At 46.5% G+C, this 25,294-nt stretch overlaps 1 protein-coding gene across 1 annotated transcript in view; it reads left to right on the top strand.

The window, feature by feature from the left end:
* Positions 1–17,598, top strand: part of PPIL2 (peptidylprolyl isomerase like 2) — a 77,401-nt gene extending 59,803 nt beyond the window's left edge. The window contains exons 15-20 of the mRNA XM_083479057.1: positions 2,688–2,805; positions 3,704–3,760; positions 9,028–9,100; positions 9,269–9,331; positions 10,043–10,182; positions 15,470–17,598. Of these exons, the coding sequence (XP_083335183.1) occupies positions 2,688–2,805; positions 3,704–3,760; positions 9,028–9,100; positions 9,269–9,331; positions 10,043–10,182; positions 15,470–15,563 (545 nt within the window). The 3' untranslated portion in view covers positions 15,564–17,598. The remainder of the gene's footprint in view (positions 1–2,687; positions 2,806–3,703; positions 3,761–9,027; positions 9,101–9,268; positions 9,332–10,042; positions 10,183–15,469) is intronic.
* Positions 17,599–25,294: the final 7,696 nt, after the last annotated feature.

Below are 25,294 nucleotides of genomic sequence, written 5' to 3'. Positions count from 1 at the left end.
GGAGCTGCGGGTTGCAGACCCCTGCCCTAAGTAAAAGAAGGATTGGAAGGGATCGAGACAAAGGTGGACGGGGCTGAGCCCCGTTTCCCCAATAGAGCAGACTCCATTGCCAGTAGCTTCTGGTCTGCCTCTCCTTATCCCTTCCCTTGGATTCTTCTCCCCTGCTCACTTTGCAGCCTACGTGTTCTGAAAGCCTCCTGAGTACAGCAGAGGCTTTTGGAAGCGGCTGTTCCGCCAGTGATGCGATTCCTCCAGAGGATCATTAAGGTTGTTCTGCAAGCCAAGCTACCTTCTCTGCTTGTTGCAGATGCGTTTTCTGGTGTTTTGTTTCTGGTAATGATGCAAAGTGTGGGGAGGGGGGAGAGAAATCGACTGTATAACTCTGGGAGTGACTCATCTCAGAATGTTCTCTCCTGATTAGGAATAGTCCTGGAGGAAAATGAAAATGTCACATCTGTCATAAATAACATGAAAGTGAGGAGCCCAAAGCAGATGAGCTGCATGCACTCAACCCGAGGTTCCCTTTTGTCTCTGCTCAAGGTGGGGACCAGCTCCTTAGAGGGCTCAAAGCTGCAGCATTGCAAGTCCCACATGAATCGGAGGGAGGTTGGAGATTTTGGGGGCAGCTGCATATGCCCCATGAGGGTTCTGGGAGATGGATAATGGCCACCTTTTGAGCAGAAGCTTCCATGATCCCAGTGGAATCCTACAAGGCAGATAGCAAGCTCATTCTCCCAGGGGGCTGTCTGTTCTTTTAGGACTAGCTACCCTGTGACTCTCTGGATGTTGTGGGACTGCAGCTCTGATCATCCCAAACTACTGGTTGTGCAGAGCTGCTGAGATTTGGTCCAGCAATGTAACACGGAGGGTAGCAGTCTAGCCTGTTCTGCTTTATGTAGCCCAGACAGCCACCATCTACAAACGAGAGAGGCATTTGCAGGCATGGGGAAGGTTTGCAGAAGTTCTCATTTATAATCGGTAGAAGGGCACACAAACTGCTCATTGACTACTGAACATCCTCACTGGCCATGGAATGCCAACACTTAGTTTGAACTGGTGGGAGGAGGAATGGAGTGTCCTGGAAGAAGGCATGGCTGGATGGGATGTTGAGCCCAAAGCACTCAGTGCCTCAGCATTGGGTCACTTCTCCCACTTGTATGCATAAAAAAAATGAGCTTACCCTCCAAGAAACCTATCCCACGGGTGGTGTGTCCTGCTTTGCCACATCCAAAATAGACCGAATCTTGCCCAAAATTGCCAGCATTTCTCTTGCCACTGGAAGAGGAGTGGGGGACGGATGGACATCTGCGGGTGTGCCACCTATGCGACTTCTTCTGCCTGAAGCGGCAGCTTCACCTTGCCTAATGACTGGGCCGGCTCTGGCCGATCCTTACGTTATCAGAATGGCACCGATGTCTGGGCTGGACAGGAGTCCAAAGTGGTTGGGGAATGTGCAGGCAGGGGAGAGGGTGTGCAAGCAGGCAAATACGAGGACAATCATGGGGAAGGGGCCCACAATTGGTGGGGTTCTGTGCCACCCATGAGGCAGGTGCTGTGGAAGTGGGGACCCAAGGGGAAGAGACCAGGCAGCCTGAGACAGTCGGGACAGAAAGGAGGCGGGAGAAGAGTTGCAGGGAATCTCAGAGGCGGAAGAGGCTGCCGTGGTCTCCGGGAAAGCCATGCCTTTGGAATGTCTCCTGTCCTCCCCTCCGCGGTCTCTACGCACAAGGCGGGGCTTGAAGCGACGGGACTAGCTGGAATCGCTGAGAGTTTGCGCAGACCGCCTCAGACAAGGGGTTTTTGGTCAGCTGAAAGGGGCCTGGTTGCGCTGTTGCTTCAACTGTCTGGACTGAAGACCAGAGAGAAGACTGGTCTGAGACCAGAGAGAAGAGACGGTGGAAGAAGATTGGAAGACATTTAAAGAATATTTGAAAAAATACGTTAATATTTAAATCTTAGAATAGCTTCGGAAGTGGATACACGCTGTAGGGTTAGAAGTAGAAGATAGTGTGTTTTAAAATAGTATTATTTGTAAGTGATAAAATGTGAAGATTTTTAATGGTAAAAGTAAGTGTGATTTTAAAAAAAATGGTTAAAAATTATGATCTATGTAAACTGCTAAAGATGAGGTAAAATGAAAATCAGATAGGGGGGACTTGGGGAAGCCCACCTAACAATGTTTAGAAAAAATAAGGCAAGAATTTGTTTGTATTGTTTGTTTTTCCGTTTGTGTTGTTTAGTTGTGTTATAAAATGAATAAAAAAATTGGGGGGGGGAATCAACTGTCTGGATTGGAGTGTGGGACTGCAGAAGTAGATCACCTAGGCAGGTGGTGCTTTGCCAATAAAGAAATACACTTCCAAAAAGCTTTTCCTCGTTGGGCTGGGTGTGCTCGGGACAGCTGCCCGTCTTACACAACAGTCCCTCATAGCAGCTTCTGGGATTGCTTGTAACACAGCAATAGCAAAAGCCCAGGGAGAAAAAAACCAAGTCTCTAACCTGGTGTCAGCAAAGTTGCCAGGCGGGTTTTGCTGGGGAGAGTCAGTGCTGAGCTAAATGGACCAGCGGCTTGTCTCGGTATGGCACAACCTTCCCTTGTGGCATTTTGACATACCTTGTGCCTGTGTGTTTGGGACTTGGTGTGACCAGGTATGGACTTACAGTAATAATAATAATGTTTATTTCAGGGGGAGAGTCATATTGGGGGAAGCCTTTCAAAGATGAGTTCAAGCCCAACCTGTCCCACACAGGACGTGGCGTCCTCAGCATGGCTAATACCGGACCCAACAATAACAAGTCCCAGTTGTGAGTAGTCGCTTGGCTCTCCTCTATCTCAAACCCATTTAAGGAGCATGCAGAATTCTGTGAAAAGCTTGGGGCTGGGTCTAACAGATTCACCCTTCACAGCCTCTCTTACCTGTTTTTAAGGCTTACGCGATCCTGTTACTGCTTTTAATCCTCTTGTTTGCCCTTTGCACAATTCTAATTTTTCTGCAAGCAACCTGAAAGGCTGTTAATGGAAAGGTAGAATCCTTGTGAGGAATCTGTCGTTTTACCGTGGGTTGTTGGACTACAACTCCCATCATCCACGACCCATTAACCACACTTCCTAGGGCTGATGGTAGTTGTAGTCCAACACCACCAGGATGGGGAATCCCTCCCCTAATTTTTTGCCTTCTGGCTTCTGTCTTTGAAATTCTCCAGGGTGTGTGTGTGTGTATATATATATATGTGTGTGTGTGTGTATATATATATATATATATATATATGTGTGTGTGTGTGTGTGTATACACACACACACACACACACACACACAGAGGAATACATTGAATTGAAATTGAGTATAACAGAGACAATACAGATATAGCGGCAGTTAAAATATATATATTAAATCTTGATCACTAAAATATAACCTAAAATTGTAATTTGAAACCTTAATCATTTTGGTAGTACAGCTTGTTCCCTAAGTTTTATGGCAGTTGCACAGAATTTGGCCACCCTTAGTGTGATCTCTAGATCCTTGTCCTCTACCAGGAGTTTTAGACATTGAAGTTCGGACCCATTTGGAGATTTTTGTATAACAGGAGTGATAAATATCCCCGTAGAAATGGCAGCGTAACCAAACATGAGAGTATATATATGTGAAATATTGATGTGTTCTGTGGCAGGTTTGTAAGGTCTGTGTGTTTTTCCCTCTCTCCAGCTTCATCACATTCCGATCCTGTGCATACCTGGACAGGAAACACACAGTGTTTGGAAGGTAAAAGAAACAAGTTTATTGCAACATACACCATGTTTTCCTATGTACTTGGGCAGCAGATAAATAGCTGGTGTAGTTAGAGTGGTTAGGACTGGGGAGACCTGCGCTTGATCTCCAGCTATGTCACAATAGCTCCACTGAAGAGCCTTGGGCTCATTCCCTGCCTTTCAGTCTAACCCGCCTTGCAAGGTTGGAGGATGGATGGCAGCTAACAGATTGAGGTTGAATCCTGACAAGACAGAAGTACTGTTTTGGGGGGACAGGGAGCGGGTGGGTGTGGGGGATTCCCTGGTCTTGAATGGGGTAACTGTGCCCCTGAAGGACCAGGTACACAGCCTGGGAGTCATTTTGGACTCACAGCTGTCCATGGAGGTGCAGGTTAACTCTGTGTCCAGGGCAGCTGTCTACCAGCTCCACCTGGTACGCAGGCTGAGACCCTACCTGCCCGCGAACTGTCTCGCCAGAGTGGTGCATGCTCTAGTTATCTCACGCTTGGACTACTGCAATTCGCTCTACGTGGGGCTACCTTTGAAGGTGACCCGGAAACTGCAATTAATCCAGAATGCGGCAGCTAGACTGGTGACTGGGAGTGGCCGCCGGGACCACATAACACCAGTTCTGAGAGATCTGCATTGGCTCCCAGTACGTTTCTGAGCACGATTCAAAGTGTTGGTGCTGACCTTTAAAGCCCTAAACGGCCTCGGTCCTGTATACCTGAAGGAACGTCTCCACCCCCATCGTTCAGCCCGGACACTGAGATCCAGCGCCGAGGGCCTTCTGGCGGTTCCCTCATTGCGATAAGTGAGGCTACAGGGAACCATACAGAGGGCCTTCTCGGTAGTGGCCCCCACCCTGTGGAACGCCCTCCCATCAGATGTCAAAGAGATAAACAATTACCTGACATTCAGAAGACATCTTAAGGCAGCCCTGTTCAGGGAAGTTTTTAATATGTAACGCTGTACTGTTTTTAACACTTGATTGGGAGCCGCCCAGAGTGGCTGGGGAAACTCAGCCAGATGGGCGGGGTATAAATAATAAATTATTATTATTATTATTATTATTATTATTATTATTATTATGAACATAAAAGGGCACCAACCGACATACGCTCCTTAGATCAGGGCTTGCCAAACTTCTGCATTCATTGACCCCCTGAGGAGCTTACAAAGTCATCTTTGAACCCAGCCCAAATTCTGAAGAACGTAACAAATTTGAAACAAACAACAAAAATAAATAAAATTAATAATGATGGTGATGATTAATTTTGTTCATTGCTTTTTTTGCCATGGCAACTCAAAGTGACTTGCAATATTTTAAACCAAAAACCATACGCATATATGCATTAAAACTAGCACAAAAAAGGAAATAGCGGCTGTATACCCTTTTTTTCAAAAGCAATGAAGCAGCATTTTCTGAGAATACTGCTGTATCCCACACTGATTAAATGCAAAGGTTTCCCATCAGCAAGGAAGGGGCACTCTGTATATGCCCATGCACTCTATTTCTGCAGCTTGTAGTTCCTAATTAGTTTTTTTCACGCTGTACCTTGTAAACCTGTTTTCCAGCTCCAGGCCCTTTCTGACCCCATTTCGACCCCTAGGTCTTCATTCAGCCCCTGCGTACGGGGGGGGGGGTGTCAGTATTCTTAGAAAAAGGGCGCTATTCAGATGCAGTGGAAATGAACAGATATATGGTCCCTGGCATCCCACCCAACTGAGTTCAAGTGAAAATCTTGAAAAATGGTTTCCATTCTGATGGTTGCTGGCCACAAGCAGTATCTCCTCTTTGTGCATCAATTGATTTTTCCACTTCTATATTAAAGTGCTTTTATTTGGCATGCTGATTGGTCCTCTGCATTTTGATAAGCCTGGCATAATATTTCAGATGGCGAGGTAGCGTTACCGTTTGCTTGAATAAAACAGGCCAGTGAATCAGCAGGTGCTGGCTTCGGATTTTGGGGAAGGGGAGACTTGAGCAAGAGTTCTTGCAATTTTTATTCACCGTATTTTTTGCTCTATAAGACTCACTTTTTCCCTACTAAAAAGTAAGGGGAAATGTGTGTGCGTTCTATGGAGCGAAGGCAGGCTGCGCTGCTATCCCAGAATCCAGAACAGCAAGAGGGATTGCTGCTTTCACTGCGTAGCGATCCCTCTTGCTGTTCTGGCTTCTGAGATTCCGAATATTTTTTTCTTGTTTTCCTTCTCCAAAAAACTAGGTGCGTCTTATAGAGCGAAAAATACGGTATGTGCCACGTTTTCTGAAAATGCATCCCTCGCTCAAAGCGGTTCCCATGGAAAACAAAACAGAGCACCAGTCTAAATGATGCCGCGTTTATTTATTTATTGCATTTATATCCCATTTTTTCAACAAAGAGCTCAAGGTGACGTGCAAACTTCTCTTGCTCTCCATTTTGACGCCAAACCATCCCTGCAAGGGTAGGTTAGGCTGAGAGACAGTGACTGGCCCCAAGTCACCCCGTGGGCCTCAGGGAAATTGAACCCTGGTCTGCCAGGTCCTTGTCCATAATAAAAAATATCACTGGAGCATCGCTGGGGCTTCTGTTGGCCCTTGGCTCGGAAGCTGCAGCCAGACCAGAATGCAGCAATTAACTGACTGGCTGGTTCTCCCCTGTCAACACTGTCTGTTTCCATTTCTTAGTGCAGAAAGTATTGATCTGTGATGTGTAGAGATCTTTCCTATTCTAATTCATTCAAGAGGGTTCTGGAAACAAGCAGAAACTTCATGATGTTTGGGTTATTCCTTCAGAGAAGCTGAGTACAGCAGGCTTAAACTGGTTCCGTTATCTCTTCTGTCAAGGTCACGCTGACTATAATAATAAGCCCAGGAGGGGCTTGGGTTTCACTTTCCTCTTTCTAGCGTGGTGTTCTGTACCCAGTATGCTATAGTGTTAAGGTTTGTTATAAGTTATCGTAAGTTTAAGTTGAGTCTGCTGCAACTGGATTTCTTACGGACAGTGCCAATCCTGAATGTATTGGATTTGTGACCATTATGCTCATTTGCCTTCAGTAGCAGTAAAGTTCTGCTGGATGAAATACAATTGCCTCCGATCTATTTTGGGGGAATCCTGCAACGTGTTTTAAGTTTTTACTCTGCTTACTATACATTGGAATCTGCTCTGGATCACTATTGAGCAGAATTCAATGACAGACACCAGATAGCACCTCTGCTGATGGAGCTGTCCTGGCTGCCAATATACAACCTGTGAGCAGTGGCATAGCGTGGGTTGTCAGCACCCGGGGCAAGGCAAGTAATTTGCGCCCCCTAACCCGTGGATTTGCGCCCCCTAACCCTAACCCCCAGATGTTGTGCCCGGTGCGGCCGGCCCCCCCTGCACCCCCCACGCTACGCCACTGCCTGTGAGGTAGGTCAGGTTGAGAGACCATGCCTGGTCCAAGTTCGCCCAGTGTTCTTCATGGGCATGTAAACCAGGGATGGGTCAATGGTGGCCCTGCAGACATAGCTGGACTACAACTCCCATCATCCTGGGCCACTAGCCATGGTGGTTGAGGCTAATGGGAGTCACTTCAAGTCATTGCGTAACGAATGCAGTGCATTATGTATTTTGCTGCACGCACTGGAAATTTGCAAATGAATCTTTTGAGTTCTAGGCAGCCCTAATATCAACCTTCAGAATTTGGCTCCTCCAGCTATAAAGGGTGCCATACTTCCGATCAACATCTTAAAATACTCCCCCCCCTCCCCGGTAAACACAGATTTGCCAAGCGGACATGTAGATTTTTCTTGCTCAGGCAAGTCCCCTTCCCCCCTTCCTTCTGCTCCGTGTTTTCGTTTCTCTCCCTAAAGCATTCCAGATACTTTATTTATTTTATTTTGCATTGTCTCCTGAGTAGGAAACTGTGTTTTGCCTTGGGCCCCGGCCAGCACAATATGGCAAGCTGCTTAGTTGATGTAATTTAGGAGCAAGAGAGAAAAACACACAAGTGGAAAGGAAAACGTCTCAGGCACAAATGTCAGCAGAGCAGACGAAGGTCTCTCCCTGAATGTAGGGATAAGCGTAGAGACTTTGGGGCCTTGACAAGTCCTGGCCTTAGTGGTGCATTTCCTTTTGGCAGCTGTACAAATAACAGCATTCAGAATTGGTAATTAGTAATAATATGAATCATAATAATATTATTAATACCATTGAATATGAATATGAACCCTAAAAGGAGTTCCCCCCTCCCCCCTTTTTTGGAGGCAGCCAGCATGTGATATTCTGGATTTTTTGGATTATTAAAGCCCAGTTAAAATAAAGATCCCCAATAAGAAAACTTGAGTTTATTTGTGAGAGAAGGCTTCATGACTTAAATCGGGAGCAATTAAAAATGTAGAGCACATCTGTTGGATGAGCTCTGTGTCTTCAGCGTCGTGTAAAGGCTTCTTCTGTTGCTGTCAGCCTGAAGCGTCGTCATTAAAAGGAGCTGCTGCTGTGAACTTGCTAAAGCACATAGAAACCATTTGTGAAACAGCTTGGTGGAAAGGCTCACACCCCTAAGTCTCCTCCCTAGCCTGGTCAAGAAGAGATTAGGACCCTGTCGACTGATCTTTGTGTTTTCATGCTGCCTTGCAGAGGACTGAACCATGTCTCATTCAAACAGAAACTTGAGCAGGATTATTTCCTTCCACTGGGTGACCAAAGTTTGTGGTAGTTGCTGCTCCCTGGGGCAACTTTTTTATGAATTTTATTTAGAGCGCCTTTGCATCGCTTTTCCAGTGTTCAAATCCTCTTCCAGATAGTGACTAAAATACATGCAACATCATGAAAATCTAAAATAACAGGAAAGCGAAAGTAGTCGTGTTGGCCTACAACAAAAAATCACAAAGTCCGCGTTAAGGTGATAGCTCCCCCCCCCCTTTTAATTTTTTAAATAATTTTTATTAAGTACAAATTAGAAAACATACATATTTACAACAAAAGAAAATACAAAGGAAAAAGAAAATACATATAACCAAGGAAAAAAATTAGAGAATACTTTGCCTCTTTTCATATTTACAGTTATTTATACCTCTATAAAATGCTATTCACAATAAAGGAGTGAAATGAAAGATAAGATATCAGAAAAAAGAAAAAAAAGAACAAAGAAAAAATAAAGAAGTAAAAGAAAAGGATCATAGGTGAAATTTTTTTATAGTAGATGATAGCTTTATGAAGGTGACAGAAATGTCGCAAATGTTTTTGGAACGATGCGTTCCACCCCCCTCTTTGTTTTATCCCTCCACTCAGATTGTCTATTTTTCATTTACAGAGTGGTCGGTGGCTTTGAGACGCTGACAGCAATGGAGAACGTGGAGAGTGATCCCAAAACGGACCGTCCCAAGGTAGCGTCACCTGCAGCAACAGGTTACTCGCCTGAACTTTGTGACTTCATTGTCCTCCGCCACTCCTGCACTTGAGCACACTTTAAGCCCAAAGTTCAGGAGTCGTGGCACTGATCCGTGGAGCGCACCATATACTTAACCCACCCTCCCGTCTCCTTTTGTCCCCAGGAAGAAATAAAAATCACGTCGACGACTGTTTTCGTTGATCCATACGAAGAAGCAGATGCTCAGGTGATGATGGAAACTTGGACATATAAGCAGGCTAGCACAGAGAGCCACTCAAGCAGGAAATTAATTTAATACCTCCCTAGGCAGCCCTTAGTTCTGTGTGTGTGTGTGTGTGTGTGTGTGTGTGTGTGTGTGTTTGGTTGTGTCTGCACTTTTGAATTTGAAGAAAACCTGACTTAATCGGATTTTATTTATTTACAACATTTGGGCGTGACATGCCCTTTAGGCAAGATTGTTTTACAGTTTACTTGCTTCTTTCTGATTACCTTTCTCTCTTACCTTCCTCCCCCCCCCCCCCATGAGCTCAAGATGGAGTACATAGTTCTGCCCCCTCTGTTCCATTTAATCCTCCTAAAAAGTGTGGACGATCCCATGTTTTGACTATTTTAGTTGTTGATTTTCTGCATTTATATCCCACCTTCTTCTGCGAGGAGCTCAAGGCATGGTTCTCCCACTCCTCATTTAATTCCCCCACAGCAAACCCTGTGAAGGGGGTCAAGATGAAAGGCAGTGACTGGCCAAAGGCCACTCAAGTGAACTTCATCGCCGAGTGGGAGGATTTGAACCCTGCTCTCCCAGGTCCTAGTCCAGCACGCTCACCGCTTCGCCACGCTGGCTCTCGATATCTAGATAGATGGCCCTCTGGTCTGTTTGATATCGTGCCTTTTGGGACCTTACCTGCTCTTGTGTCTTTTCCCCCCTCCTTCTTCAAAGGTTGCCAAAGAGAGAGAGAAGGCCCAGCAAGAGGAGGAGGCAGCCAAGGAGAAGACCAAAGTCGTTGTCCCAAAAAAGGAGCAGCACATTCCGAAGACGTACCGGGAGGGTGTCGGGAAGTACATCAACATAGCTGCAGCGTGAGTTGCGCGACTGAACTTGAGAAGTGAAACTGCGCCGCATCTTTGTTACGTAGGCAAGATCAGACTGTTTGCCTTTTGGCCCCCAGTATTGTCAACACGGGTGGCGCTGTGGGTTAAACCACAGAGCCTAGGACTTGCTGATCAGAAGGTCGGCGGTTCGAATCCCCGTGACGGGGTGAGCTCCTGTTGCTCGGTCCCAGCTCCTGCCAACCTAGCAGTTCGGAAGCATGTCAAAGTGCAAGTAGATAAATAGGTACCACTCCAGCAGGAAGGTAAACAGCATTTCCGTGTGCTTCTCTGGTTCGCCAGAAGCGGCTTAGTTATGCTGGCCACATGACCCGGAAGCTGTACGCCGGCTCCCTCGGCCAATAAAGCGAGATGAGCGCCGCAACCCCAGAGTCAGCCACGACTGGACCTAATGGTCAGGAGTCCCTTTACCCTTTACCTGTTGTCAACTCTGACTGGCAGCACACTCTCCAGGATATCAGGGAGGGTGTCATGTGCAACCTTCAAAAGCTGAAGGTGTTGGAGATGGGAATGTTTTCAGAAGGTGGTGAGTGGGGACAAGAGTTATTATTATTATTATTATTATTATTATTATTATTATATTTATATCAGTAGTGTTTGAGTAAAACAGTGGAAGTGAGTAGCTGTCAGGCTTCAGGGACTTGGCTCCCCCCCCCCAGCAGTAGATAAGCAGAACAAACCGATAGGAGTCTCTTACCACTTAGAAAGTTTACTGAGCACAGCAAGAGCACAGAATCCATTGCTAGGATGAAGGTGCTCCCAATTAAGGGTTCCACCCACATCCCCCCTAGTCACCCCCGTCACTTCTGCATCTTGCAACCTGATCTCAAAAGCACTGTGCTTTTTCTGAGCTTCCACCTTATCTGCTCTCCTTAGCCTCTCGTTCAGTTCTTCTCCTAGCTCAGAGGTCAGCAACCTTTTTCAGCCATGGGCCAGTCCAGTGTCCCTCAGACCTTGTGGGGGGCCGGACTATATTTTGAAGGGGGGGAAATGAATGAATTCCTATGCCCCACAAATAACCCAGAGATGCATTTTAAATAAAAGGACACATTCTACTTATGTAGAATTCCCGGACCGTCTGCGGGCCGGATTGAAAAGGCGATTGGGCCGCATACGGCCCACAGCCCCTTAGGTTGCCTACCCATGTCCTAGCTGTTCACCACCCAGTTCTTCTATCTTCTGAACTATGTCCCTCTGCATTCCACTGTTCCAAATCTGTACTGTCCCACTGCTCCTGGGAAGATTCAGGATCCTGTTCAGGAGCAGGGGGAGGCTGCCACCGTTCCTCCTCATTGCTGCCCTCCTCAGCACAGTCCCTGACATCAGCAGGTTATTTTCTCTCTCAAGCACACAAAATAAGAACATTTCCTGTCTCGTATCACAAGTTTTACTACTACTACTACTACTACTACTACTACTACTACTACAGAGATGCGCAGCGGAAGCGTGCTGGGCCCATAACCTGTTGTTGGGATACTGCCAGGGAGATAAAGTCCATCATGGCCCCCAAGCCGGCTGCCGGACGATCCATCGATCTCCCGTAGTCACACAGTATGAGCTATTAGCGACACGAGTTTCCTGGAAATACCTTACCACATTCCAGGGCTCATGCACACTCTTATCAGCAGATAATGCACAGCACAGCAAAAGTCGCACCCAGGAGAGCATTATTTACAAGCTTTTATTCAGCGTTGATCAGAACAAAGAAAGACATGACTGTTCTGCGTCAGTGTCTTGACAGAGAGAGAGAAACGAAAGCAATAGCAAACATAAACATCTTGTGAACAGGACATGCGCAGACTCTGTGACTCACAAAGCCTGCTCCCTTTTAAGGTGGAACGGAAATATCCTAACAAATAATAGTAAATTTTATTTATACCCCGTCCTCCCCAGCCAAGGCCAGGCTCAGGGCAGCTAACAAGCAATAATAAAAACAAGTTGAATGAGTACAACTTAAAAACAGGATTAAAATACAACATTAAAACATTAAAATGCAGCCTCATCACAGGAGGAAAAAGGAGAAAGAAAGAGGGGGAAGGAATCAAATCGACTCCAAGCCAAAGGCCAGGCAGAACAACTCTGTCTTACAGGCCCTGCGGAAAAGAATCAGATTCTGCAGGGCCCTGGTCTCATTAGACAGAGCGTTCCAGCAGGCCGGAGCCAGTGTTGAAAAGGCCCTGGCTCTGGTTGAGGCTAATCTAACTTCCTTAGGGCCCGGGACCTCTAGGGTGTTGCTATTTGTGGACTTTAAGGTCCTCCGTGGGGCATACCGGGAGAGGCGGTCCCGTAGGTACAAGGGTCCTAGAAACATACTTTTAAAAGAAAGCAAGCTGGGAATCTAGGACTTATGGTTCCTCCATCGCTGTAGATGCCCATCTCTGGATGGAAGGAGGCGAATGGCAGCTGAGTGGAGCTGAAGGGGTGGGCCTCCCTGTCTCCCCTTTCCCTCATGATAGCGTTGGCTCAAGGGTTCATCCCAGTAAATCACTATAAAGTATTAAAATGCCTGGAACGTTTGGGGAGGTTTGCAGAGGAGAGCCCATTTTCACCAAAGTTCCTCCTGCCTCTTTCTCCTTCCCTTAAAAAATAAAAAGTGAGCGGATGAGAGAGGGGAAAAACTTGAGCGAGTGAACGAGAGAGAATTGATGGCAGTTACCCTGATGTGATCCACTTTAGATTAGACTAGGGCCCACCAGTTGAAGACAAACAGCCTGAGGCAAAGGTGTGATGTTTCTTTGACCGATGTTGCTTCTTGCCTCTGATACGAAGCCATGCCAAGAGCCCATTGAGTTTAAAATTGCTTTTTCTCCTCCAGTCTTGGTTTGCCGTGAAGATGGGGAGGGAAAATAATTGATGCCTGTTCGCAGGGAGTCTGGCTCCTCTGGCGTGCTTCTCTTTCACTCCTCTCTTCCAGTCTTAAGTTCCGTTTTTTAAAAGGGGAGAGTGTGGCTTGATGCGAGGAACATTCAGAGTCCATAGCCTGCCCCCCCTTTGGGCACTTAGTCATTAGACGACTGTGAGTGTGAGCAGGAGATCATGGCAGCCTCAGGAGGAGTCAGGAATAGCAGGGGTGGGTGGTGGTGGGAGCTGAAGGGTTTAGCTGCTGCCTTTCCTAGGAAATCCAGCGTTGCACACAGATCAAGAGTTCCTAAGCACTGAAAGTGGGACTTGGGTGGCGCTGTGGGTTAAACCACAGAGCCCAGGGCTTGCCGATCAGAAGGTCGGCGGTTCGAATCCCCGCAACAGGGTGAGCTCCCGTTGCTCAGTCCCAGCTCCTGCCCACCTAGCAGTTCGAAAGCACGTCAAAGTGCAAGTAGATAAATAGGTACCGCTCCGGCAGGAAGGTAAACAGCGTTTCTGTGTGCTGCTCTGGTTCGCCAGAAGCGGCTTAGTCATGCTGGCCACATGTATGCCGGCTCCCTCGGCCAATAAAGCGAGATGAGCGCCACAACCCCCGAGTCGGCCATGACTGGACCTAATGGTCAGGGGTCCCTTTACCTTTTAAGCACTGAAAAGATTACGATACCCCATTTGTAATTCAAAATGAACCCAACGAGAAACGGAAAGACAACTTTTTACTTTTTTGAAACGACAGGAGACTTGATGCGTGTGCCAAAATGCATATGTATTCGTGTTATACGCAACCCATGATGGGATCTGATTTCATAGAATAGTTTGTAGAGTTGGAAGGGTCCCCGAGGGTCATCGAGTCCAACCCCTGCAATGCAGGGATATTTTGCCCAGTGTGGAAGGACTCGAACCCATGACCCCGAGATCAAGAGTCTTGTGCTGTACCAATTTCCTCACAGTCTTTAAATCTACATTGGTAGGATGGCCCCTTGGTTTCTTTTTTGGTTTGGTTTCAGTGGGGATACATAACGATAAAAAGAGAACAGGGGGAAATGGGGAAAGACGGCGCAATGGAGTATAAGGAAGTCTAACAAAGTTCTGGTTTTCACCATGATATCCATACTGGTGCTTTAAAAAAAATACTAAATCCTTTCAAAAACTTCTCAATTTGTGTTTGTGTTCCTGCTTCGCTGGTTCCCTAAGCAACAACTTTGTCTGCCCATTGGGTAACCCAGCACTGCTTGCTCCCTGAGTGTGAGACGAGAGCAGCCTCAGCTTTGCAATACATTGGGGCTTCCAAGGCCAGCTGGTATTCTTGGCCAGCTCAAGGCCAACACCCACCCAGACTTGCTAGCCACACTGAGGTCCAGCTCCAAGGACCTTCTGGTGGTTCCCTCACTGCAAGAATTAAAGTTGCAGGGAACCAGGCAGAGGGCCTTTGCAGGAGTTGCATCCCTGTAGAATACCCTCCCATCAGATGTCAAGGAGATAAATGATTGTGCAACCGAAGGCATCCCTGTATCAGGAAGTTTTTAATATTGGATGTTTTTATATTTGTTGGAAGCCTCCCAGAACGGCTGGAGCAACCCAGTCAGATGGGTACAAATAATAAAAAATTTATTGTTACTATTAGTCGAAAAGCAGGATATAAATCTACGAAATACATAATTTTTAAAAAGCAAACAGTACCTCATGTTTTTGAGCAAGAGAAGAGGTCAGTACTCTGCTGTTGAGCAGATGGCAATGGGGACTGAGACATAGCTAAGGGTTAGAGCCCAACCTTTCCGCTTTGAAGGCGGCAGGTTCAATCCCCAGCATCACACTAAAAAATGAATCTCAGGTGGACTTTTTGTGGGGGACTCCATAGAGTGTGCTGCTGATGGGAGTAGACCAGCGTTTGCCAACTTGCTGCCCTCCAGATGTTTTAGGCTTCAACTCTCATCAGCCACACGGCACAACTGCTGTGGCTGATGGGAGTTGTAGTTCAAAACGTCTGGAGGACTCGCAAGTGTTCAGATGCTCCACTGGACAGTACGAGACTGGGTGAACAAGGCGTCTTACTATACAGAAGCTTTATGTGTTCATGGGAAAGCCACACCCACACCGTGGTTTCATTGGGGAGGCCCAGATTCACACACCCTATGCAGTAACAGAACAGGACCGAGTGACCAGTCACCCTTTTTCAGCCTAACCTGCTTCACAAGATGGTTGTGAGGATCAAGAGGAGGGAGGAGTGCTGCTCTTTGGATTGATGGGTGGGGCAGAAGATGTGAATAAAAAGGGCTGCCCTCCATCCTAGCTGCATGCACTCAGAAGGAAGTCCGGTTGAACTCATTGGGGTTCATTTCCCAGGCAGGTGGGGTTAGGCTCGCAGCCTGAGCCCTGACCAGTGTGGTTTCTGTTACAGGAAGCGAGTGGCTGAAGATGATGGGCCGTCCACCAGCACAGCTGCCAAGAAAGAGAAGAAGAGCACAGGCTTTGGGGACTTCAGCTCCTGGTAGGGACCAAAAACCCAACCGTAACCAAGCCTGGACTCTGGACAGAGAAAGCCCAAGTTGTACACCTCTCCTGCAGCAGGCAAAGAAAACGAAACCCAACCAGTCCAAGACAATTTCCTAACATGGTTTAATTCAGATTTCGTTGGCCTTTCTCTCTCTCTCTCGAGCCCTTCTCAGGAAGAACCGCTTTGCTTTTTCAGTGAGCTGCTGGGCTCCCTAATTCGAGGAGGACTCTTAATGCATTGTTGCTCAGCAGATTTATCAGCAGAACACGAGAGGATGCTAAAAACAGATGAATGAGTGAGGTTCTATTCCCGGTTTAAATGGGTAATTGCCAGATTTCAGAGGAGGCGGCGAGAGCATTACAGCTGTACCCTTGTTGCAGGAGACACATAACCCTTTACGCCTTCCCAGTTTTAATTTGTAAACACCGCCTGAGCATCCGCCCTCCATTTCACACCACCCACTGCACTGTATGAGAGCAACCTTACTGCTGCTTAGAAGCATCCACCCCTTCTCTCTGTGGGCTCTGGGATCATAACAGAGCTGCAGCTGTCCAGCGTCCTCTCTCTTAGGAATACAGTTCCGAGCTACTAGGTTTGACGGAGGGATCTGCATCAGTTCAGTTCAGAACTTCTGCTTGCAGGCACAAATTGAGGCTCCACTGTCCCCCCTCGTTTTTGATGTGCAGCATGAAGAGGTTGCAGGCCAGTTAGGACACAGAAAAATGACCTCTCGCTTTAAGAAGCACAGGGACCAGACTGGAGGGTTTGCTCACTCCTTTGCCCACAATTTTAATCATTTGCAAGTTCCCTCCAAGTGCTTTTGACCCTTTGGGGTGACCCTTAGGAGGAGAATCAGCTAGAAGATGCCATTTGGAGAGGAATCGGTCAGCAAGGAGCAGTTTGAGCCTTCTCTCTGCTTGAAGCTAGCCCCTCCTAAACCTACTATCCTCATTTACAAAAATGGCCGCCCGGCAGTCACCATGTGCATTTCTGTGCAATCCGCATTCTGCCCTTTCTGCTAAAAACGGGCAGAGTTCAGGTGTGTCTGGAGCCCCACATTGCTTAGAAGCATTGGCTGAGTGAATGCCAAATGCCAGTTTATAGTCCAATGGAGACAAGTTTGCTTATGTATATATGTATTTCTATTTTCATACAATTCAAAAATTATATTTATAGGTAAATAAAAGAAGCATCCCCACCACCGGCACAAATATGTGCAACTTTTCTAGCTGTCTGGATTGCAGGAAATCAATCAAAAGGGCTCGCTGTTAGCAGGAAGTTGTAATAAAAGAAAGACGCTAGCTAGACAGTCGTTGATTACATTTGTTTTTACTCATTGGTCTTGTTCACATGTAACAGTAAACCGTAGTCAGTAATAAACCATGGCTTACTCTGAACAAGCAGCGTGCTGCTTAGTCACTTCCTCTCTGTTCTGCCTTGTCCCCTCTGGGAGAAACAAACTGAGTGCTGATTCTAACATAATACTGAATCAAGCTTTGTGGTTCGTTTCTCCCCTAGACTGGCAGGGTGGAGCAAAAGGAGTGAACTGGTTTTTGGGCACCAGAAGTTGCTAATGATGGGTTACTGTTATGTGCTACCTGGGCCGGTATCCAAAAGCAGTGAAACCAGCTCTTGGCGAAAGTTGCCCAAATAAAGTGGCCAGTCCTCCACGTCCGATGTACAGACCACACCCTCCCTGGGAGCCAGCCTAGAATATTTAAATGATCTTTGCAGACTGAGCAACAGGGATTGCTGCTAAAAGACTGGCTCCGAATTCCATCCACTAACAACCATCATCATAGCAGCACCCTGACCAGACACATTGGAGTATTTCCTTCTACTGCTTGGACTGATCAGCTGACATCCCTTGGCAAGAAATGAGGACCTCTTGCTTGAGAAAATAACTTTTTATATCGCAGTACCACCTTGTTTATGAAGAAAGAAAACATCAAGTCCCCTTGACACAAAATTGTAGCAGGACAATTTCTGTGATACGGGTTTTTTCCCCATTAAAGATTTAAATTTTCATTTGCTTCCTGCTTTCCCATTCAGTTTTTCCGGGACCCTGCCAAAACTCTTTTGTTTGGCTTGCCAGGAAATGAGTCACCTATATTTTCTAAGATTCTTACTGGAGCCTTGATTTCTTTTGAGGAAATGGTTTGCAGCTCTATAAGGAATTCAGCCTTGTTTGAAAAGATGAACATGGAGCCTTCAGTTTATTTGCTGTGTGTGTGTTTAAAGCAGAGACAAGAAGTGTCAACAGCTGGCCTTCTGGGCCTAGTGCCCCATAAAAGTCCACTGCCTTTGGTCCAAGCTTGTTGCTACTGCTGTTTAATTAAAAGCTATCTTCTTCTTTAGTGATCATTCGTAGCTGAGTAAGATTGTCTTCCATGAACACAGTTTTAACAGTGAGGCCGTGAGGGACTGTGGAGGCCAATTCTGGATCCACACGTCCTTCCACAGTGGGGACATAGGTTTCCGGGCAGGAGTTGATCATGGTGAGAGTTTGCCAAGCGTACCTTCCTCTTATCACATTTCTCCCTTTTGTCCTGAGTTCAAGCATCTTCAAAGCCCATGACATCTTTGGTAAAGGCTGTTCTTCAATTGGAGCGCTCGCAGGCCAGGGTTTCCCAGTTGTCGGTTTCTATCCTAGATTTTTGAAGATTTGCCTTGAGAGAGTCTTTAAACCTCTTTTGTTGACCACCAGCATTACACTTTCCATTTGTAAGTTCGGAATACAGTCATACCTCATGCTGCATCTGCTTCAGGTTACATGTTTTCATGTTGCGTCTCGCAGCATCCCGGAAGTACTGGAATGGGTTACTTCCAGGTTTTGCTGCTCGCACATGCGCTAAATCGCACGGCGCACAGACGCAGCACTTCGGCTTGGTCAGTTCTGGGTTATGGGCGGGCCTCCGGAACGGATCCCGTCCGTAACACGAGGTTCCACTGTAGAGTAGTTGCTTTGGAATACAATAATCAGGCATCCACACAACATGACCAGTCCAACGAAGTTTATGTTGAAGAATCATTGCTTCGGCACTGGTATTAGTTTACCTGTCTTCCCAAGTGACGTGTACAATTTTTCGGAGATACTGTTGATGGAATCTTTTCAAATATACGCAATTTCACCTAAACGTGTGGTGCCTTGGAATGTAACCCCCGCTTAAATTGGGAATTGCCTGTACTGCATCCAAATTGTGTGCAAGGGATGCCGCACTTGGAAAAGGGAAAAGATGGTTTAAAATGAATTCTGATTAAATGCCTGGAAATAACAAGAGAGTGGGAGCCTGCTTGACTTCAGCCGGCGGGGAGTTCCATAAAATGGAGCCTACATTTCTAAAAGTATGGCTCCTGGTACGTACGAGTCATTCATCGGAGCTATGAGGGACCATGAACAGTGACTCCCCTGTAGACCTCAGGGATATAAGAGGTTAGAGGTATCCTGGACCCAAGATGCCTAGTTGCTCACCTGTCCTCTGAACAGCAGTCCAGACTGATCCCAACCTCAAAGAGAAGGAATCACTGCTTGGTCATCTGTCATCACTCTAGAGATGTGTGTCGTTTGTGAAAGTTACTGCTTTGGAGAGCCTCACATCAAATACCTCCCAAAAGCTGTAACCAGCACACTTTTTTCTGTTCTCCTTTGTCCTCACAGAAGGTGGCTTCCTGGGAGCAGGGGGTAGACTATATCAGGGTTGAACAGAAGATGCAGTAATTACAGTATATAAGCCAAACCGGTGCTTTAAAAACGGACAGAACTATTACAAAGGAAAAAGCAGGTTTTAGCAGGAGCAAAGGTCTGATGAGCAAAAGGAAATCAAAACTGTCTACATGAAAAGTTCTTCTGAGAACTGAATACAGAATCACCCAGATGTATGAAGCAAAAGACGAGAGAGAGAGAGTGTGTTTATAAAGAAAAGCAATTAATTCTGTTTGCTGCAGATTGGTTTTCAATTTGTGGCTGGACATGCAAGAGGAAATAGTTATCTTGAAGAAGACAGGCAGTGCCTCTTTCCCTGTGACTTTAGAACCTCTCACTCAAAATCATTGATCAGCTAAACAAAAGAGGGTTGGGAAGGGATGAAAGCTAGCAGAGAAACCATTTCTTACCCTAATTGGTGACACTTTCAGGCACTATGTAACTGAGGACTTGTTCATGAGTCACTTGCTTACGTGACAACACAGTGACGCCACAACATGTGACTGTCTTTCTTTTGAAAGCCATGAATTCTACTTCAGGTGGCCTCATATTCCAGGGCTTAACTGCAGCCTGAGCTTAGCTCAGGGTTCCCCAAACTTGGGTCTCCAGCTGATTTTGGACTACAACTCCCATCATCCATAGGTAACAGGACCAGTGGTCAAGGATGATGGGTATTGTAGTCCAACAACAGCTGGTGACCCAAGTTTGGGAAATGCTGGCATAGCAGGTGTTTATTACTACCGCTGTGCCAGGGAAAAATTTGTGCATCAGGAGTTCCTGTTTAAAAGTACTTCAACAAAACATGGCTGGAGGGTGGGGCTGGGGCTCCAGTGAGATACAGTCGCTGGCACTGTAGTCTCCAAAATTGGCTCTATATTTTAAAGCAACAACATTCAAGTGAGCAGTGAAGTAACGCTATAGGGGATCATTATTCAGGAGGTCATGTCTATCTTATGCCCTGTTCACAGATCACAGGAGAACACTGTTCCCTTTGTTTATATAAGCACCATCAATATGCATGGTGCCTTTACATGCTTGCTTCATTGCTTGCTGGGGCCCTCCTCCTCAATCTGTGGAAAGAAAAGTAGCTGAAGTTAGCCCTGCCACTGGGCCAACGATCACTCTGTGTTGTATCCAGTGCAGTACTATGTTAAAGTCGCCTGTTGGTATAGTTGTTGCTCTGATGGAATGTTGTTATGCAAGGGAAAAAGCAGATCCATCATCAAAATAGTGTGCAACAGATTGCACAAGAATCAGCTGTTGCAAACTTCGGTAGTGCAAAAGCTGAGTTGGATTCCTTTAGTGGGCCACCTTTATCCTTGTCTTCTCCTGACACTAGGACTTTTGCGCTAGCAGACAGAACATTGGTTATAGCTCTTGACACCTTAAGCTGCTCCATGCCATTTGTCAGAATAAAATATGTATAGGAAGGAATTTGGGTACCACCACTGAAAAGGCTTCGCCATCTGTTCACCATAGTCATTTATGTCTGATAGTTTTGGCGGGGCTCAAGGTGACCAACCATAGTTTCATAAAAGCTGTATTCTGCCCCCAGAAGACTCCTAATAGTGGCTGCTGCTATCATCATCATCACCATCATCATCATTAGAAAAATTTTATACTGCCTTATACCCGTAGATCTTAAGGCGGTTCACAACATAAAACTCTGAATAATAAGTTTATTGTAGCATAGGTTTCTGTGGACGAGAATCAGATGCATGAAGTGTCATCCTCAGTTTGCAGGTTATGTATATACAGGGTTCTGCAGGTAGGTGATTGCAAACTCTGAGATCAGAGGGAAGTGAAGTACAGACAGTAATGTTACTGGGTTAGGGAAGTAGGGCAAAGTAAAAAGAAAGAAAAGACAAATATTCCTGTTTCCCTTATATACCCAACTATGGCACTCTTGAAACTTTGCTGTGCTTTCCCTCCCCCCATTGATCAAATCATAGATGTCATGGGAAACCAATTACTTAAATATCCCTATAACATAGGAAGCTGCCTTGCACTGAGTCAGAGCATTGGCCTTTCTAACAGTAAAGTCACATCTTGGTTTTCTAAGAACAGCTTAGTTCTTGAATGCTTTGGCTCCTGAACACCACAAACCCGGAAGTGAGTGTTCTGGTTTGTGAACTATTTTTGGAAGCTGAACGTCTGACGGTGCTTCCAATTGGCTGCAGAAGCTTCCTGCAGCCTATTGGAGCTGCACTTTGGTTTCTGAACATTTTGGAATTCAAACGGGCTTCCGGAACGGATTCTGTCCAACTTCCAAGGTACAACTGTATTATCTGCACAGTCTGGTAGCGGCTTTCCAGGTTCTCAGGCAAGGTCTCTTCTTGCCCTGCCTAGAGATGCTGGGGATTGAACGAGGGACCCTCTGCATGAGGGCAAATGCTCTGCCACTGAGCTATGAAACTTTCTAACTTTCTCATCACACACTCACTCGCTGACTGTAGAGTGGAAAGTACTAAGGTCTGGTTTATCAAACTGAATCTGGATGATGAAGATGCCAATGGTTTGTTTTCAGTTGTGCTGTGGGGATGGGGGGAAGGGGGGAAGGGACAAAGAACTGATAATGAATGGGGCCCTCAAAGATAGGCGCAATAGATGACCACATTTTAAAATTACCGTATTTTTCACTCCATAAGACACACTTTTTCCCTCCTAAAAAGTAAGGGGAAATGTGTGTGCGTCTTATGGAGTAAGTGCAGGGGGGAGGCAGGCAGGGAAAGCCCCCAAGAGCCGCACACAAGCTCCGCACGGCTCTTGCCGGCTTTTCCCCAGGAGGGAGAAGGGACTGACGCGGCCAGACAGTCCCTTCTCCCTCCTCGTAGAAAAGCCCGCAGGAGCCGCATGCTCCTTAAAGGGTGTGCGGCTCCTGTGGGCTTTTGCGGGAGGTGGGGGAATTGCCGGCCGGGGGGGGGGGAGGGGATTTTTTTTTTTAATTTCCCCCTCTAAAAACAAGCGATTACAGAAAAAGGAGCAAATGCAATAGTGTGGTTTTTTTGGTCTGTTTGACTTCACTTGATGGTCAATGGCCATCATCTGCCATGTGCAAGGACCAAAAGCTTTTGTCCGCAAAGGCCTCGCTTGATTTCTGCCCAGGCTGTTTGCTTATAGCCTCTGGTTCATCAGGTCATAATAAGCCACTGTTGCAGTCCAGTGTATATGTCTTGCTCACTGTTTCAGCCTAGCATGTGGCATGAATCAATCCAATCTCTGTCATCTTCCACCAAGCTGAAAAACTGCTGCCTTTGAGGATGATCTCACTCCTCTGGGAACAGGCGCCAAAGGAAGTATTGTTTTGCTGCGCTCCCCCCCAATATTCCCCCTCCCCAAAGATGAGGATGATAACAACTCTGCTGGAAATAGAAAACAAAGAGGGAGGGAGGGAGACTGATGGGAAGATCAGGGTGATTTCTCTGAGACATTATGACCCAGTGTATATGCCATTCAAACATAAAAGCCTAAATTGGCTGAAATATAAGGTGTGGTTTTAAAATGATGTGCGCTCTCTCTCTCATTCTCCAGTGCATGCTCACGTACAGTTAAATAACAAGAAAGACGGCAAAAAAATAATTTTATGTCATGCATCTACTGAGATGGGTTTGCTGGCCAAGGCCTTCGCCACCATGCTTCCTGAGCCTAGAACTGGACACCCAATTCAATCATCTCTTCGATAAATACAAAGAGAGCTTTGATAACAGCAAATTCGTTCGTACATGAGCGTTTGCACACAGGGGTGGTGCTGTCTCTTCATTTCATTTATTTAATAGAATTTTGTAGGGTGCTCAATTGTCGAAAAGGGACGTGGGTGGCGCTGTGGGTTAAACCACAGAGCCTAGGGCTTGTCGATCAGAAGGTCGGCGGTTTGAATCCCCATGACGGGGTGAGCTCCCGTTCCTCGGTCCCTGCTCCTGCCAACCTAGCAGTTCGAAAGTACATCAAAGTGCAAGTAGATGAATAGGTACCCCTCCAGCAGGAAGGTAAACAGTGTTTCCGTGCGCTGCTCTGGTTCTCCTGAAGCGGCTTAGTCATGCTGGCCACATGCCCTGGAAGCTGTAACCTGGCTCCCTCGGCCAATAAAGCGAGATGAGCGCCGCAACCCCAGAGTCGGTCACGACTGGACCTAAAGGTCAGGGGTCTCTTTACCTTTTACAATTGCCGAAACCTCAAAGCGGTTTGCATAAAAATCCATTGGAATTATTGATAAAAGACTGAAGTGCAAAGCAAGCTGGCCGCTATCTTGACAATGTGATGGATGCAGCAGATGGAGCTCCAGGGGAATTTTTTCCCCAAGGGGGAAGAGATGCCTCCTGAAAGCCGATAGCATCCATTAAGATTACAGAAGAGAAAGCAAACAAGCAGAGAGGTGCCTTGGATTTCACAAGAGCCTAAGCTGTTTTCACACCAACATGCGCACCTCCCACACCACAAATTGTTACGGAGGCCAAGGTTCCATACAGGGCAATCCGTGCTGCTTCTGTCCACAGCCAGCTGTCTGGGTGGCCACCTACGTACATTCCAACCACAGGGATACAGAACTAAGATAAGAGCCACTTGGCTGAATCAGACCCAAGAGGCCTCCTAATCTAGCTTCCTGCTTCCCACAGGGGCCAGTCGGATGGCTTTGGTGAGCGCATCAGCAGGGCAGCCAAGAGGACAGCTCTTTCCATCTCTTGCCACCTCCCCAGCCATTGGCATTCAGGAGCATGAGGCTGTTGAATCTGGAAGTGCCATTTGGCAAACCTGGCTAATCGCCAGCAGCTTTTTCTCCATTAATTTCTTGGCTCCTCTTTCAAAATAAGGATAGGTTGGTGGTGGTGGGGAACCTCTGGCCCTCCAGATGTTGGTGACTTACAACTCCTATTAGCTTCAACAAACATGGAAAATGACCAGGGGGGTGATGGAAGCTGTTGTCCAGAAGGCCATTTCTCCATCCGCTGCATGTTTTATAAACTTATTATTGCGGCTATCTTTCTTTCTAAGCAAATAAAGCCCCAAATATTGTTGCCTTTTCTGATAGGACAGGCACTCTGATTCCTTGATCGTTTCTGCTCCTTTTCCAGTGAAACAGATTTATTTTATTTTTAAATGGTGCAACCCAGAGCCGTTTATAATATTCTAAGTATAGCCGCATCGTAGATTTGTATAAGGGTGTTATAAACATATCAGCGGCTTTATTTTAAAATCTCTTCCCTAATGCTTTTAGCTATTTTTGTGAGAGCTCAGTTCCGGCAAATTTTAATCATGCCAAAGACCTCCTTGTCCCAGAAGGCAATAGTTTATGTGATCAAGAGCCAACCAAATCACAGCAAAAGATACTTAACATGAATGGGTTACTCAAGAGGGTCACAGCAGTTTAAATCCTAAAAATGTAGGAAGAACCCTATAGGATCAGAGCAATGTTGAAGAGCTCTTTTGGAATCTAGTGCGGCATCTGGCTTCCACAGTAGCCGACTGATGCCTCTGGGAAGCCCTTGAGTAGACACTGGCTCAATCCTCCAGTTGTCGCTGCCAACAATTCATGAACTCCCATCATACTAGAACTCATGGAGGTTTAATGAAGCTGGTTGTTTGAAGGTTCAGAATAAAATCAAGTAGAGAGAGAGAGGACCCCTGACAGTTACGTCCAGTCGTGAACGACTCTGGGGTTGCGGCGCTTATCTCACTTTACGGGCCGAAGGAGCCAACGTTAGTCCGCAGACAGTTTTTCCGGGTCATGTGGCCAGCATGACTAAGCCACTTCTGGCGAAACCAGAGCAACACCATTTACCTTCCTGCCAGAGTGGTACCTATTTATCTACTTGTACTTCGATGTGCTTTTGAACTGCTAGGTTGGCAGGAGCTGAGACCAAACAACGGGAGCTCACCCCGTCGCGGGGATTCAAACTGCCGACCTTCCAATTGGCAAGCCCTAGGCTCTGTGGTTTAGACCACAGCGCCACCTGCGTCCCTAAAATTAAGTAAGTACACAGCACATAAACTAAGGAACTCTCTCTCACACAGGTGGCAGTGATGGCACC

The sequence above is a fragment of the Podarcis liolepis genome, assembly GCF_965112155.1.
Source record: "Podarcis liolepis genome assembly, chromosome: 15".
Taxonomy (NCBI): domain Eukaryota; kingdom Metazoa; phylum Chordata; class Lepidosauria; order Squamata; family Lacertidae; genus Podarcis; species Podarcis liolepis.
Note: the sequence above shows the minus strand (reverse complement) of the source record. Positions and strands in the feature narration are given on the sequence as shown.